The sequence below is a fragment of the Barbus barbus genome, assembly GCF_936440315.1.
Source record: "Barbus barbus genome assembly, chromosome: 14".
Taxonomy (NCBI): Eukaryota; Metazoa; Chordata; class Actinopteri; order Cypriniformes; family Cyprinidae; genus Barbus; species Barbus barbus.
Genome location: NC_136742.1, coordinates 24,138,571 through 24,156,206, shown reverse-complemented (window position 1 = coordinate 24,156,206; position 17,636 = coordinate 24,138,571). Strand labels below are relative to the sequence as shown.

The window sequence follows — 17,636 nt, the reverse complement described above, 5'->3', positions numbered from 1 at the left end:
CTCTGAAGTTCTCCTTCCTCCTCCACAGCACCTCACCTCACAGATCTAACTGCTGTAGCCAGGGGCTCTGTGACCAAATATGTTGTTTTGTGTTGTGCCCAGCCTTTAATTATCTCTCCTGAAAGCAAAACTAAGCCTAATCTGGACTAATGAGAAGTCAAAAAGTGAGCTAAATAGAACTATGGTTGGGAAAAAATAACCCACCCCTGTGGTGCTGCATAGAATACATCACTTTGCCCCCCTTGTGATTAAATGACAGGCCCCATTAAGGACCATTCTCAACAACTTTCACGCCACAGTTCATATCTCCTAGTCTGTTTGTGCAGTGGAGCTTGTGTCACGTGAATTTTCAACAAATTTGAAATGATTATAGAAGGAACTTCCAAAAATGAGAGCAAGAACTGTTTCTGAACTGCAGAAAATGTTTAACCAGTTAGAGGAACCCTCCGCAGTTAAGAAAGTCTGGCATGCAGATGCTTATATTGAGATGTTTCAATTGGCTTTTTATTGTTTTAATTAAGATGGAGGTTTACCACAATGGGCTTCCCTTGGCTTGAGAAAAAGACCTGGTCTGTCTATGTTTTCTACTTTGAAGGGTTTCCTTTCCAGGCTGTAGTTTTGACTTTGTTCTTCAAGCTCCCATTCCTAACATTGCATCAGGAAGGAAAAAACAAGAGTGCGCAAAAATTCCCATGAGATGCGAGCTCACCCATGAAGTGTAACTCAATCCATCCGTTTATAATCTGTGATGCACCTCTGACCGTGTTGGAAGCACTTGATGGAAACAGACAATGTTGAGAGACCTTCTTTCACAAATATTTCCACTAGATTTATCCAAACAAAGAGTACAATCTCTCCCTCTCTCTCTCCCACTGACACTCACATACAATGGGTCTTGTCAAACACCTGTTCTTAGCATTGTGAAGAACAGCTTGGCAGGCTGATCCAAAGAGGGAGATGTGGGGGAGGAGGGTGTGGTAGGCTGGAGGTGTCTAGAGTGCCGCAGAAGTTTCTGAGAAACTCCACAGCCTGCTCTCTTTCCCCTCACAGCTTTCCTCTTTTCCTGTGGATGGACATCCAGGAGACAGGCTTGCCAATTAATATACTGAGCATCCTTGGGAAGAAGCATTATGGATTTTTCCTTCTTACTCTTAATAAGTGTGGTTGTTTTCATATTGGAAACACAAGGTAAATGACTATCATCTTTCTTATATATATATATATATATATATATATATATATATATATATATATATATATATATATATATATATATATATTATTTGGCTTTCTGATCAAATCTTGAACTACTATGTGAATATTTTCCTATCTGAAAAAATGTTAATCTAGTTTACATAAGATTTTATCTAGCAACAGACAACTCTGTTAAAATTTCATGATCAGATTCTCTCTGGTTTGTTCTTTGCATGTGAACTGTATTTTACACCAGATATATATTCTTGTAAATTAAAGGGATAAACTATTTACTGTTAATGCTTAAAGAAAAACATTTACTCACCCTCATATTGATCCATGCCTGTATGACTTTTTTTTCTCTATGGAACATAAACATATATTCTTTTGTGTTTCACAGAAGACATAAAATTCATACAAGTTTGGTGTCAATTTTGACAGAAATACTTTGACACAAAATATTTTATTTGATTGTGACTGGTGTTATGGAAAAAAAAAAATATATATATAACAGAAATCAATGAAAAATGTGAGTTAAATATTTTTTAATAGATTTCTATTATCTTTTTTGTCATAACACCAGTCCCAATATGCAGTTATTGCACAATAGTAGATTTAACTGTTGAATTAGGGTTAAATGTGGCATAAAGTACCTTAAGCCATTTAAACATGTAAGTGTGTAAACTCCCCATGTGTAGGCCAGCTACCACTTCTATGGACCACAGAACATGTAACTTCCTTCATGGTGGTGCAAAAGCAGTGACAGTTGCCTCAGAATGGTCTAGCTTTTGTGCTGTGGGTAGGCTTAATTTTAATAGCATGCAGAGTTCATAACCAGAGCAAGCTGTCTCTGTAAACAGTTCAAGCAATGAGAAATTTCAGACACTTTGACTATGATAATTTATTTTTTTTATTTTTTTTACAAGGGAAATTTTCTTGAATCACTTGACATGGTTGCAAGTTGGCTCACAAATGAACATAACAAAGGTTTGTTGTTGAGCTCTTTAGTTTCAGCATTGGATGTATAGGTATGCAGAGCAAAACACTAGGATATTAGGCTAGGATAATATACCGTATAGCAAAGTATTGTTATTGCAGTTAATTGCTGGGAATACATGACCATTTTCCTAAGTAGTTTCAAGTTTCAAGGCCAATGTCCTACAGGACAGAAATGATCACAGCTTTGAATTTTAATAACAGCAGTCAAACTACTTGGGATTAGTTAAGGTTTACATTGTTTTGCTATAATGCTAACAACAGGAAACCGGTTGCTGTTTCTTTGAGTGAGATGGTCTGGTTCACTGTTGGTGGGTAGGATTTTACGTAATCCCTTGCTTGTCTTTTACAATTCTATGCTGATCCACTTTGGCGGTCCTCTCTTTCTTCAGGGCATGGATCACAAAATTAAATTTTTCTTGGGAAAACAAACTGTCCTGAGAGGTGCTACAGAACTCGCCTTAGTATTATACCAGTAAGTGAAGTCTAGCCTGATAAAATATTACAGGGATGAAGAAAAATTCCTGATTGTCTTTCTCATGATTTTGGGTAGGATGGTATAAAGTATGTGAATCATGTCAGGCATTTTAAGTAGACATTCCAATGGATTTGTCACAAATTCCAAGTTCCACATCTCAACTAATCACTGTGATTAATTATCCTGACATGATATATGAAAACTAACCCCAATGCTTCACCGGGTAACCTCAACTAATGCCTTCAGGATGTGGATGACAACTGATTTCCAGCCAAGTCAGATCAATTGTTGTGTATTCCACATCGAACTTCTATAGTTAGACCCTCATAGCCTTGTTATAGTGATGGATCACTGTGATCACTCCCAGATCACTTTCCACCAGAACTGGGCATGCAATTTCATCCTTTTCTATAAAGCCTTACAGCCTCAGGCCCTGTTTGCTTGACTGAGCACCTTAGAAGTCATTCAGTTTACTGGGGTCCTGCTAATACCCCTCTTCCATGTATCCTGAACAAAATTCAGAGACCTCTTGCAGTCTTAGTTCATCCATCTTGCTTCATAAAAGAATTTATCGTCTAACTTTTCCAACAATTGAAAATACCCTGATGTAAATACCATCATACTTGTCTTTTTGTCTTTCTTTTCCTTTGAGATGTTTGTCTGATGAAGAGTTACCATGTTGCAGATGAGCACGAGATCTGTTTTTGATTCAACTTTTAAAACCCCAACCATCGGAAGCTGTAGTGGTGGTTTGCTTTGTAGCATCTAGACGTTCTGCTGGAATCCTAGAGACATAAAATGTGGTTGGCCACAGATTCGTATTTGCTGTCTTTAAACATGGTCCACATGGCTTTTTATTCACCGCAACCTTAATGAAGCTCAACCATAAGACATTTTGTTTATAGTTTTTCTTTATTTTTATTCTTTTGTCAACATGATTTGATCATTTGTAATACTGTTGCATTGCAATTCACTTCTGAACTGATAACCTATGAGATCAAAGCTACATGAAAACAGGATTTGTTCGGCAATCCTCAGGATTAAAACAAAGCGGACATGGAAGACACAACAGTGCTGAATTGTTTAGACAGCAGCAACAGCATAGACATGTTATGTCTCACATCATCAAGTGAAGACTAATATTTTGACATATTTTGAGGATTTGTTTCAGGTGTAACACATCAAAGCAAAAAGTCTAGGCTTTGGCTGAAAACGGGGATCTGTGAATTGCTATAATTAAGCTTTCTGAAGGCTGTGTTGATAGTGTTATCCCATTTGTTTTTACTGCACTTATTCAGATAATTATTTGATAACATTTTTTTTTTTTTTAATTTTGAAATATTATTTGAAATAGCTGTTTTCTGTTTTAATATACAGGTGCTGGTCATAAAATTAGAATATCATGAAAAAGTTGATTTATTTCAGTAATACCATTCAAAAAGTGAAACTTGTATATTAGATTAATTCATTACACACAGACTGATATATTTCAAATGTTTATTTCCTTTAATTCTGATGATTATAACTGACAACTAATGAAAGTCCCAAATTCAGTATTCCAGAAAATTAGAATATTGTGAAAATGTTCAATATTAAAGACACCTGGTGCCACACTCTAATCAGCTAATTAACTCAAAACACCTGCAAAAGCCTTTAAATGGTCTCTCAAGTTCTGTAGGCTACACAATCATGGGGAAGACTGCTGACTTGACAGTTGTCCAAAAGATGACCATTGACACCTTGCACAAGGAGGGCAAGACACAAAAGGTCATTGCTAAAGAGGCTGGCTGTTCACAGAGCTCTGTGTCCAAGCACATTAATAGAGAGGCGAAGGGAAGGACAAGATGTGGTAGAAAAAAGTGTACAAGCAATAGGGACAACCGCACCCTGGAGAGGATTGTGAAACAAAACCCATTCAAAAATGTGGGGGAGATTCACAAAGAGTGGACTGCAGCTGGAGTCAGTGCTTCAAGAACCACCACGCACAGACGTATGCAAGACATGGGTTTCAGCTGTCACATTCCTTGTGTCAAGCCACTCTTGAACAAGAGACAGCGTCAGAAGCGTCTTGACTGGACTGCTGCTGAGTGGTCCAAAGTTATATTCTCTGATGAAAGTAAATTTTGCATTTCCTTTGGAAATCAAGGTCCCAGAGTCTGGAGGAAGAGAGGAGAGGCACATAATCCACGTTGCTTGAGGTCCAGTGTAAAGTTTCCATAGTCATTGATGGTTTGGGGTGCCATGTCATCTGCTGGTATTGGTCCATTGTGTTTTCTGAGGTCCAAGGTCAAAGCAGCCATCTACCAGGAAGTTTTAGAGCACTTCATGCTTCCTGCTGCTGACCAACTTTATGGAGATGCAGATTTCATTTTCCAACAGGACTTGGCACCTGCACACACTGCCAAAGCTACCAGTACCTGGTTTAAGGACCATGGTATCCCTGTTCTTGATTGGCCAGCAAACTCGCCTGACCTTAACCCCATAGAAAACCTATGGGGTATTGTGAAGAGGAAGATGCAATATGCCAGACCCAACAATTCAGAAGAGCTGAAGGCCACTATCAGAGCAACATGGACTCTCATAACACCTGAGCAGTGCCACAGACTGATCGACTCCATGCCACGCCGCATTGCTGCAGTAATCCAGGCCAAAGGAGCCCCAACTAAATATTGAGTGCTGTACATGTTCATACTTTTCAGTTGGCCAACATTTCTAAAAATATTTTTTTTTGCATTGGTTTTAATTGATATTCTAATTTTCTGAGATACTGAATTTGGGACTTTCATTTGTTGTCAGTTATAATCATCAAAATGAAAGGAAATAAACAGTCTGTGTGTAATGAATGAATCTAATATACAAGTTTCACTTTTTGAATGGTATTACTGAAATAAATAAACTTTTTCATGGTATTCTAATTTTATGACCAGCACCTGTATTTTAAAATGTAATTTATTCCTGTGATGGAAAAGCTGAATTTTCAGCAGCAATTATTCCAGTCTTCAGGGTCATGAGAATATTTATAATATATTGATTTGGTGCACAAAAACATTTCTTATTACTATTAAAGTTTTAGGATTCTTTAATGAATAGAACAGAAATACAAAAAACAAACATTTAATTTGAAATAGTAATCTTTTGTAAGATTGTCTTTACTGATTTTGATAGTTACCTGTTGTTTAAAGCTCTTTTCTTTGTATCTGTCAGTCCCAGGGTCCCATGCAAACAGAAGTCCATCTGTAAATGCTACTCCACAAACTCACCGTCGTGAAAGACGCTGCTCCTGTGAAAACCTGAAGGACAAAGAATGTGTGTACTTTTGCCACATAGGAATCGTATGGGTCGATACACCCAGGTACATCAGACAAACATTGATTTGCGAATGCCTTTGAACAGCACATTTTGGTAAAGAGAGATTTGAGATCTATGGGGGACTGATGCTGGTAACCTGTGCACTCTGCAAGCACGTGTCTGGTTGTATTTAAGTGTGAGGTCTCATTAATGTGGCCCACGCATGGAGACCTAAGGACAGGCAGACTGCCTTTGGTGAAAAACAACCCAGAAACCAAAGATTGAGAGTCTGGCTCTTGGGAAGTGAAACAAGTGTGAAGTCTTTTATATTTGAAACAAACAGGAATCCGCACGCCTGGTCAAAATGCAAATTCAAACAAGTACAAGGCTTTCAGTTCTGTTCATGAATTTGAAAGGGTTCTACATTGTGCAGAAAACTTACATTTATATAGGCTACAGTATATTTGGTGCAGAACTTTTTTTGTCTAGACGAGTTATTATTTATTAAATTTGATCATTAAAATTCATATTAAAAATGGAAAGGTTTTATAAAATATCCACTATTCTCTCTCAGTCAGGTCATTCCCTATGGTGTGGGTTCACTCCAAATGCGTCTAAGACGAGATGTGGAACGATGCCAGTGCACAGACAAGAGAGATAAAAATTGTGTGCGGTTTTGCTCTTACTTGGATCTCCAGCAAGAGTGAGTGTCATTATTAATTTCACTGTATTTGACACACATTGCGGCAGTTGTATTATATTTTACTGATAAACTTGGTATCTTTTGCAGAGATGAAAATGCCTCAGTCAGAAGGTACCATCCCAGAAACTACAAAGAACGATACAAGTCTAGATTCCCCCAGAGACTGAAGAATCCCAAACCAATACAAACAACCTGAGAGAAATGAAAAAAGCTATGTAGTAACATACTGTATATTATTACTATTTGGGCAGAAAGCCTGGCCATACGTCTGAACGTGTGCTGTGAATGGTTTACGAAGTATAGTATTAGACATCCTTTCTATTACTTTGGCTCGTCATGAAATGCTAGCATCTCAATTGTGACAGTACAGGAGTGATACTGTATATTATCTAACTGTCAGTATTTTGTAGAATACTGTAAAACCATATTGATTCTTATTGACGTGTAATATATATTGTTTGATGTTTCCAATTTTGTTTCCTTATAGTGAGTACATTTGGATATTTATTGAGAACAATAGCGGCTTATGGACACTTTATGTTTGGCATTAAACATGTAAGTTGGCCTTGGGAAAAGATTTTTGTTTAGAAAGAGGACATTGTCAAAAGAAAGATTGACGATCAAGTTTTATTTTTAGCCTTGGAATAATAATAAAATAATAACAATAAATACCTCTCTACTACTCAGACAAGCAGTTAAAATTTATTAGTGTATGTAATATGATTTCTCAGACAATTGGAACAATTTGTAATCTAACGAATGAACTGAATATTTCTTGTAATATGAAAGGCAAATAATAAAATGAACAAAAACCTTGTCATCTGTGAACATTTTTCCCCCATATAATGGAATATGGCTGAAGTATATAATTTTGGTTTTGGGATCGACTTTCTTTGTAAATAGTTCCAACTTGCAATAATGGAAAAACGTATTTTACCTACAATGTGAGTAAGGTTAAATATGTACAGATAAAGTGGAAGTTAAGGGGCAAAAAAATAAAAAAAAAGTTCATAGAGGTATAGTGTGAGAGAAACCGATAAAACTGTCATTGTGCCCGGAGATCAAACAGAAGTCTCATCATGGGAGAGGGTAATGGCAAAGCTAAATGTTTCCACAGTGCTAGAGGCTAGCAATTTTCTGAAAAGCTGCACTCGCTCTTTCTTTTGCTGTTGTTGTTTTCCATGAGGTGATGTGTAAAGCCTTTCTGGTGTAAACCAATATTGTTGGTTGGTCTGGTTTCTGAGTGATCACATATTGAAGGATCAACCGTGCAGTTAAGGTGAATAGTAGTGGGCCTACATCTTTATATAAGGCCGGCTATTTATCTCCATTCATTTTTGGCATCATCAGGAATGCTGGTTTACCTCACAGGAAGCCTTTCACAAGAAACTTCTGGAAGGAATTTGTGGTGCTCTCATTTACTACCGGGACAAAGGAACAAACACACTCTATTCCTGTCCCCCCTGTTTCAGTCAGACGCATCGAGCCAGCCACTAACCACATTGTTAGGTTCTAGGAAACACCCTGAAAAAACCCAACAAATGATTAAAAGTCAGCTAAAAACAGATCATTAAGATTATCAAGATATGGCTGCATCACATACTGCATAGAAATCTTAAAGGGATAGTTTACCCAAAAATGAAAATTCTGTCATTAATTACTCACCATCATTTCGTTCCAAACCCGTAAGACCTTTGTTCAACTTCGGAACACAAATTAAGATATTTATTTTGAAAAATGTCATAAAATTAAGGTTGAATCACTGATGTCACATGGACTATTTTAACGATGTCCATACTACCTTTCTGGGCCTTGAACGTGGTAGTTGCGCTACTCTCTATGCAGGGTCAGAAAGCTCTCGGATTTCATCAAAGAAAACTTAATTTGTGTTCCGAAAATGGAAACAGGAAACATGTTGTTTTGACAGAAAATTAGATTTCTTGCTCTACCTTAAATGCGCTGCACATTTAGGCCTTTAACAGCCCAGCAAACACAGAATGTTCCCCTAACATTAGTATTTGGTTCCCACTTGGTTATTTTAATTTATTTAATTATTTGTGAATAAAATAATAATGTTATAATGAGCATTATTATTATTATTTTTTGCAAACATAAGGGAACAGCAAGTTCTTTTTTAAATAACTTAAAAATAACATACAGCCAAGGCCGTAACCAGGGTTTGAAAATTAGTGAGGTCCGAAGTAAGGTGTTAAGAATTGTGCTATAATAACACCCACAAATGTACTACATATAGCCTAAACTTCAAAATAGACAGACATGTAGATGATTGTGAAATATTTTTTATTCAATATAATGTTTTACATGTTACAAACTATTTACAGGCTATTTGCTATAGTGTTTCTCTGTGTGTGTGTGCGCGTGTTTGTGTGTGTGTGTGTGTGTGTGTCTTTCAATTTAGGCTTTTTTTTAAGAAATACATCTAATGTATTTTGCCGGAACCTTTTTGCCATTCTACACTCTCTCTGTTCTGTCTGTTTTGGAGGATAAACATTGTTAAATTAGACCTTCTTTATTGCATCACAATGGGTTATGTAACAATACTGATTACTGTAATAGATTTCCATAATAAACATTGCTATATGGATAAGTAATAATAACTTTGGCTGTGCTCTAATGCAGTGGTTGTCAACTGGTTAGGCCATTGAACCCACATTTTACCATGGACATTAAGCTGCGACCCTTTTTTTTTTGGAAATTGACATATATATATATATATATATATGCCGTCTGAAAATTTCTTCTAGAATGATCATTTTTATCAAGCTCGTATATTTAAGTTCAGTAATTTCACTTAAATTACAATTAAAATGACCTATTAATTGACATTTAAGTGAAATTACTGAACTTAAATATACGAGCTTGATAAAAATGTCCATTCTAGAAGAAATTTTCAGATGGCACTTAGAGGCTTTTGCATATATATATATATATATATATATATATATATATATATATATATATATATATATATGTATATAAATGTACACACATACACACTGTATATAAGAAAATGCACATACTGATGAGAATGAGGTATAAGGTAACAGGTAAAGGTAAGGTAGCAGTTCCAAAACAGTTTTTGTTAATAAGTTGGTATGTGATGAGACCACAGTCATTTAGAAATACATTACAAAAAAACACAGTGAAAAAAAAGTGGCATTTTGAGGGTTAAGGTCTGTTACCATGGTAAATTTGCGGTGTAATGGAAGAGTGCGCGCAACCAGCACAGTATGACTGACAGGACTGGAAAGTTCTTTTTTTTTTTTTTTTTTTTAGGTGAGGGAATTTTTATTTTATAACAAGTTATAAAAATAACGTTAGAATAATGACACCGACATAAAACTTGACAACATCTCATTTGACCGTAGATACTGAATGAGGAAAAAGCGTTTTTCTCAGGTAGGCCTACTTTTAGAAGAGTCAACCGCTTTCAAGCACGTCTTTCAAAATAATAGTCTAGCGTCAGAAAAAACAGAATTACGTTTGTTGTTTCTTTGACTGCACACTCCGCGACCCACTCAAAACGTTTTTGCGACCCACCAGTTGAGAAACACTGCTTTAATTAATGTTTTTTGATGACTTAAGGTTAACTAAAGAGCATGAGACGTCTGCTGGCCAGTAACGTTAACGTTATTTGGCATAGTAGCCCATTTCATTCTGTTACAAACAGATTTGTATTATGCTATTGTTTTTGATAGTGTTATACATTTCTTTCAGATATTAACGATGATCACTGCGTTTGTCTTACCGATTGTGGTATCTTCCTGTCAGCAATTAAATTACAGATTGTCTATAAGCTTTTTTTATGAATGTACAATGTTGCCAGATATTGCTACGAAAAACAAGCAATTACAAAAAGAAAGAAAAAGATATCCGAAATAAGTTCAAAGCTTGTGTTTTGTAAATAAGAATATATCACTAACACTAACGTTCAACTTTCCACTTTATAAACGTCCCAAAGTGTCACAATAAATTGGAAAAACGAGTCACAAAACACGTATAATAGGTGGATCTGGCAACAAACGGAGACTGCACCCGCGCTCTCACTCAACGCGCTCTCAAGCCCCGTTCACTGCGCTAGCTTCTCGCAGCAACATGAATTGCAAACACTCATGTGATATGAGGTGGTTTAAACGGCTAAATAATCATTCAGAGAGCTTGACATTTTATTTTTGAATATAAAAAATGACCGAGGTCCGGACCTCGGTGACCTCATAGCTGGCTACGGCCGTGCATACAGCACATTCTCTAAAATAAAGAAGAAAAAAACTGAACGTTCAGAGAACATTTAGAAATAACAGTTTTACAACTTCATGGGAATGTTAGAAGTAAAACGTTCAGTTTTAGGAGAACATAATTATCTTGTTAGGTGGAATACAGACACAAAATTTCTAAGACATCCCTAGTATTTCAGATTTTTCACCATAAACAGAAAATGTTTACTATTCAAACAAATAGGAATGACAAGGTCTGTTTTAAGTGCATTTAATATGCAGGATGTCACATTTTCATAAAGCATCCATTACCGCTATACAATGATGATCTACACTGATGACCAGAGCAAACTGAACAGTCCTCGGTAGGCATTTCCTCTGCTGACATTTTCTTGAATGAAGCATAGAAATCTCTTAAAAGCATTTAAAATAAATACCAAGTCAAAACAGTCATCAAACTACAGCAATAGAAAGATCTGAATGTGTTAGATTTGGTGTATAGCTATTGTTTTCCATTCTATCGTCAAATAGCAAAAGAACTGATCTTGATGTCCTGCCCTTCTATTAGAGCAGTTTTATGAAACTGCATGCACTGAAACAACTGAACAATGAACACACTGTAAAAAAAAACCTAACATATTCTGTAACATGTTAATCAGTAGTAGATCATGTGAAGACTAAAATAGAGAGCATTTAAATAATGGCAAAATAGAAGTATTAAAGGTTCACTAATTTACACTGAAACTGTACGTAAGGTAAAGAAAGCTAAATCAAGGCAAAATTCACAAGCATTAAAATTCAAGCTCCAACCGTACTTGTTCTTTCAGTCCCAAACTGAGGAACTAACAAGTACTCCTCATGTTTGCCAGTCAGTCTTTGGTTGTAAATTGGTCCCATTTTTTTCTGCTGAAGCAAGCATTTATATATACAAAAACAAAAACCAAAGTAATGTGCAAAAAAAGTATGCAAAACCGAAATTAGAAAAAGCACAAATAGTAAAATATATTATGAATATTTACAGATCACATAGTCAGTATAAGCTGAATATCACAGTATGTCAAATCCACACTTTCATAGCTTGCCCTCTCTACAGGGTTATGCGTTTCTCTACTCCAGTCGGGGGAAGGGTGGAAGAGCTTGGAGGGTTAACTCAATATGTAGCGTAATCTTTACACACAAGGTCTGTGGGACAGCCTCCTCTCACTAGAATTTAGTGCTGTTGCTAAAGCTGTCTGACATGATAATGTTTTTGTAGAAGTTGTCCGAGCGCACGGAGCAGTAGCCCTTTACCTTGTCCAGGACCTGGTGGACGGGGAGGATGGACGAGGAAGCCTCTCCGTCGGAAGCGCTGCATTTGGGACTGCTCTGATTGGAGAAGCTTTTACCTGCAAATATGCCACAGTGGTTGATTGAAGGCCTGAGGGAATATAGTTATATAGTAGGAAAAGCAAGTATTGATGCCAAAGTATCTATAGAATCAGAATCAGAATCAGAATTCGCTTTATTGCCAGGTATGTTTGCACATACAAGGAATTTGTTTTAGTGACAGTAGCTCCACAGTGCGACAGAATGACAGCAACAGGACAGGACACAGATAATAAAAAAATAAAAATTTAAAATAAAAATAAAATAAATAATGCACAAATATACAAAAATGGACAATGTGCCAAATAGCACAAACACAATATACAAAATAGACAATTCGGTATGTACAGGTATGTTAGGTGCAAATTTGAAATGTAATAAGTATGCGTGTAAAATAAACATAAATAATATGATAGTGTTGTGTGTTTCATGTTTATTGTTAAGAGTTCAAGTGTTCATGAGATGGATTGCCTGAGGGAAGAAACTGTTCCGGTGTCTGGTCGTTCTGGTGCGCAGAGCTCTGTAGCATCGACCAGACAGTAACAGTTCAAAGAGGGAGTGTGCTGGATGTGAGGGGTCCAGAGTGATTTTACCAGCCCTTTTGCTCACTTTGGATAAGTACAGTTCTTGGAGAGTGGGAAGAGTTGTACCAATGATTCGCTCAACAGTCCGGACTACCCTCCGTAGTCTTCTGAGCTCAGATTTGGTAGCTGAGCTGAACCAGACAGTTATTGAAGTGCAGAGGATGGATTCAATGATGGTGGAGTAGAACTGTTTCAGCAAGTCCTGTGGCAGGTTGAACTTCCTCAGCTGGCGAAGGAAGTACAACCTCTGCTGGGCCTTTTTCACAATAGAGTCAGTGTGAATGAAATTGTGGTGCCCAGGAACCTGAATGACTCCACTGCAGTCACAGTGCGGTTCATGATGGTGAGTGGGGGGAGAGCAGAGGGGCTTCTCCTGAAGTCCACAATCATTTCCACAGTTTTGAGCGTGTTGAGCTCCAGGTTGTTAAGACTGCTCCAGACAGCCAGCTCCTTAACCTCCTGTCTGTAAGCAGACTCGTCACCGTCCTGGATGAGGCCAATCAGTGTGGTGTTGTCTGCAAACTTCAGGAGCTTGACAGTGGGGTCTTTAGATGTGCAGTCGTTGGTGTAGAGGGAGAAGAGCAGTGGGGAGAGAACGCAGCCCTGAGGAGCTCCAGTGCTAATGTTGCGGGTGCTGGATGTGTATTTACCCAGCCTCACTAGCCGCTGCCTGTCTGTCAGGAAGCTGTTGATCCACTGACAGACGGAGGTGGGGACGGAAAGCTGAGTTAGTTTGGGCAGGAGGAGGTCTGGAATGATAGTGCTAAAGGCCGAGCTAAAGCCCAGAAAGAGGATCCTCAGTCCCTGGTCTGTCTAGGTGTTGCAGTGTGTAATACAGTCCTATGTTGACTGCATCATCCACAGACCTGTTTGCTCTGTAGGCAAACTGCAGGAGGTCCAGTAAGGGTCCAGTGATGTCCTTCAGATAAGCCAAAACCAGTTTTTCAAATGACTTCATGACCACAGATGTTAGAGCCACGGGTCTGTAGTCGTTAAGTCCTGTAATCTTGGGTTTCTTTGGGATGGGGATTATGGTGGAGCGTTTGAAGCATGAGGGGACTTCACACAGCTCCATTGATCTGTTGAAGATCTGTGTGAAGATGGGGGCCAGCTGGTCAGCACGGGATTTCAGACAGGCTGGTGACACACCGTCTGGGCCTGGTGCCTTCCTTCTCTTGTTCTTTTTGAAGACCTGTCGCACGTCATCTTCTCTTATCTGCAGTTCAGGTGTGGGGGAGAGGGGGGTTGCAGGAGGTGTGAATGGTGTTTTTTCAAACCTACAATAGAACTCATTAAGATCGTCTGCCAGTTTTTGATTCCCCACAGTGCTGGGGGATTGTGTCTTGTAATTGGTGATGTCTTTCAGACCTTTCCACACTGAAGCCGTGTCACTGGAAGAGAATTGGATCCTTAACTTATCAGAATAATTCCTCTTTGCCACTCTGATCTCCTTTTCCAGTGTGTATTTGGCCTGTTTATACAAGACTCTGTCCCCATTCCTGTAAGCATCTTCTTTGGCCTGACGGAGCTGTCTGAGTTTTGCAGTGAACTACGGTTTGTCTTAAACAGAGTCCGGGTGTTGTTGTTCTGTGTCTGTGATTTGATCAGCGAGTTTCTGTAAAGCTGAGCTCACATGCGCTTGCAGAGGAATGTAGACACTCACGAGAATGAACGAGCAGAACTGCCGCGGTGAATAGAAAGGTTTACAGTTGATGAAAAGCTCACTATACAAGGTGATGACGACAAATGGCACCCAATTTAACCTATTTTTTAAACATACAGTATTGGCTGCTTCAAAAGAAACAGGACTGTTTTGTCAACGTTTTGACAGTTTGATCATATTAGTTTCCAATTCATTCAACTACATAAAGGGTGAGTTGTTATTTGTTCATGCCATTCTGTTGAATTTCCATGCCTTTGTGTATTCGGCAAAACATTCCAATGCACACATGCACCTTTAGTCCCCTTCTATAGCACTATTTTATTTATTAATTGCTTTTAATGTGTAATAAATTGAACACTGTATTATGCACTATTATGAGGCTCCAGAAAACTGCTAAACTGCAGAATAACATAAAAATTGTAGAACACTTTTGGCACTTGAACACAGACTTATGCTCCCATGTTCCTTGCTAGAACAGTCATTATTTGATGATGATGAGGTCATTTACATAGCTAAAAATAAGGTCTCAGTTTAAGAGTAAATATTACTTCACAATACACATATTGTGTCAAATCAGACAAATTAAGTAAAAAAAATATAAATAAATAAAAATAAATTAATAATGTCAGTTATAATTGGTCAAGAACATAAAATTTGGGAAATCAAATTTTCCTCTAGGAGGTGCAAGAATATAGCAGTACAAAAATAAAAATAATATATATATTTTTTTATTAATTTAATTTCTTCGTTAAATAGAAAAACAGGATAAACTAATAAAAACAAAGGGTGTCAATATAATAGCAAAGATTTTTTCACAATACATAATGTGTACAGTAATAATGACAAAACATCTACAAAATGAAATAAATAAAATATCCAAAGATCTTTCCTTCATCTAATAAAAATGGAAAAAAGTGAAATATGATAGAAATCTAAATTCTTTAATATACTTTAATTTAATTTCACTAGAAAGAAAGAATAATCAACTGTAATTAATTGTACTGTTAATAAAAAAAAGTGCTGTCAAACGATTAATCGTGATTAATTGCCTCCAAAATAAAAGTTTTTGTTTATATAATATTTGTGTACTATGTATATTTATTATGTATATATAAATACACACACATATAGTATATATTTTGAAAATATTTACATGTATTATATTCATATAATTTATATTATATATAAATATACTTCATATATAAACATAACATAATATTCTTAAATATATACATGCATCTGTGTGTATTTATACATAAATAATACATATACACAGTAGACAAACATATATTATGTAAACAACAACTTTTATTTTGGAATGCGATTAATAGCAATTAATCGTTTGACAGCACACAAAAAAAAAATACATAGAGTGATCTATACTGTGAACTTTTGAAGAATTGTTGTATTTTTAGATAAATGATGTAGTTTTGCTCAATTCAGTGTAACAGCACAGTATTCCCTTCATCTCAGCATATATGCAAACATAACAAGTCTACTACTCCTAAATCCTAAATGTCTCAGTATTTCACAATGACAAAACTCTGCTGTGCATGACAGCATCTCTGATGTTAAGTGCATTATTAGTGTCAAGTGCATATAATCTATCCTCTGCATGGCCAGCATGTAGAGTGATCCTGCTGTGGGGATGAAGTGTTTACTGTGTATGGTTTTAAACATTTTAGTGTCAGTAGTGCAAGCTGGGTATTTTCTCCTGTGGGAACATTAACACTGCCAAACGAAAAAAGAACAAAACAAAGGAGACAAATAAAAACAGCCCACCGTGAGAAACATTAGTCTCAAACAGAGTGCAAATGACATTCAGAACTCCTAAAAGACACTAAAGCTTGTCAATGTCTATTGAAAGACTGGGTGGGAGTCAAGTCTATAGCCTATATATATAAACAGGCCCTTTTCAAAAAATTAGCATATTGTGATAAAGTTCATTATTTTCTGTAATGTACTGATAAACATTAGACTTTCATATATTTTAGATTCATTACAACACAACTGAAGTAATTCAAGCCTTTTATTGTTTTAATATTGATGATTTTGGCATACAGCTCATGAAAACCCAAAATTCCTATCTCAAAAAATTAGCATATTTCATCCGACCAATAAAAGAAAAGTGTTTTTAATACAAAAAAAGTCAACCTTCAAATAATTATGTTCAGTTATGCACTCAATACTTGGTCGGGAATCCTTTTGCAGAAATGACTGCTTCAATGCGGCGTGGCATGGAGGCAATCAGCCTGTGGCACTGCTGAGGTGTTATGGAGGCCCAGGATGCTTCGATAGCGGCCTTAAGCTCATCCAGAGTGTTGGGTCTTGCGTCTCTCAACTTTCTCTTCACAATATCCCACAGATTCTCTATGGGGTTCAGGTCAGGAGAGTTGGCAGGCCAATTGAGCACAGTAATACCATGGTCAGTAAACCATTTACCAGTGGTTTTGGCACTGTGCGCAGGTGCCAGGTCGTGCTGAAAAATTAAATCATCTCCATAAAGCTTTTCAGCAGATGGAAGCATGAAGTGCTCCAAAAATCTCCTGATAGCTAGCTGCATTGACCCTGCCCTTGATAAAACACAGTGGACCAACACCAGCAGCTGACATGGCACCCCAGACCATCACTGACTGTGGGTACTTGACACTGGACTTCAGGCATTTTGGCATTTCCCTCTCCCCAGTCTTCCTCCAGACTCTGGCACCTTGATTTCCGAATGACATGCAAAATTTGCTTTCATCCGAAAAAAGTACTTTGGACCACTGAGCAACAGTCCAGTGCTGCTTCTCTGTTCAAAAGTGGCTTGACCTGGGGAATGCGACACCTGTAGCCCATTTCCTGCACACGCCTGTACACGGTGGCTCTGGATGTTTCTACTCCAGACTCAGTCCACTGCTTCCGCAGGTCCCCCAAGGTCTGGAATCGGTCCTTCTCCACAATCTTCCTCAGGGTCCGGTCACCTCTTCTCGTTGTGCTGCGTTTTCTGCCACACTTTTTCCTTCCCACAGACTTCCCACTGAGGTGCCTTGATACAGCACTCTGGGAACAGCCTATTCGTTCAGAAATGTCTTTCTGTGTCTTACCCTCTTGCTTGAGGGTGTCAATGATGGCCTTCTGGACAGCAGTC

At 37.4% G+C, this 17,636-nt stretch overlaps 2 protein-coding genes across 4 annotated transcripts in view; one reads left to right on the top strand and one right to left on the bottom strand.

Moving 5' to 3' along the window:
* Positions 1-1,019: 1,019 nt before the first annotated feature.
* LOC306880128 (endothelin-1-like) lies at positions 1,020-7,478 on the top strand. The gene is made up of 4 exons (XM_079433449.1): positions 1,020-1,188; positions 5,873-6,020; positions 6,531-6,659; positions 6,747-7,478. Exons 1-4 carry the CDS (start codon positions 1,131-1,133, stop codon positions 6,853-6,855), a joined length of 444 nt encoding a protein of 147 aa, XP_079289575.1. The 5' UTR covers positions 1,020-1,130; the 3' UTR covers positions 6,856-7,478.
* Positions 7,479-11,157: 3,679 nt separating this feature from the next.
* LOC306879806 (adhesion G-protein coupled receptor G6-like) overlaps positions 11,158-17,636 on the bottom strand; it is a 40,667-nt gene continuing 34,188 nt past the window's right edge. For all 3 annotated transcript variants that reach the window (XM_079432999.1, XM_079433001.1, XM_079433000.1), the window contains one exon: positions 11,158-12,279. In XM_079432999.1, coding sequence (XP_079289125.1) covers positions 12,098-12,279 — 182 coding nt within the window. In that variant the 3' untranslated portion in view covers positions 11,158-12,097. The remainder of the gene's footprint in view (positions 12,280-17,636) is intronic.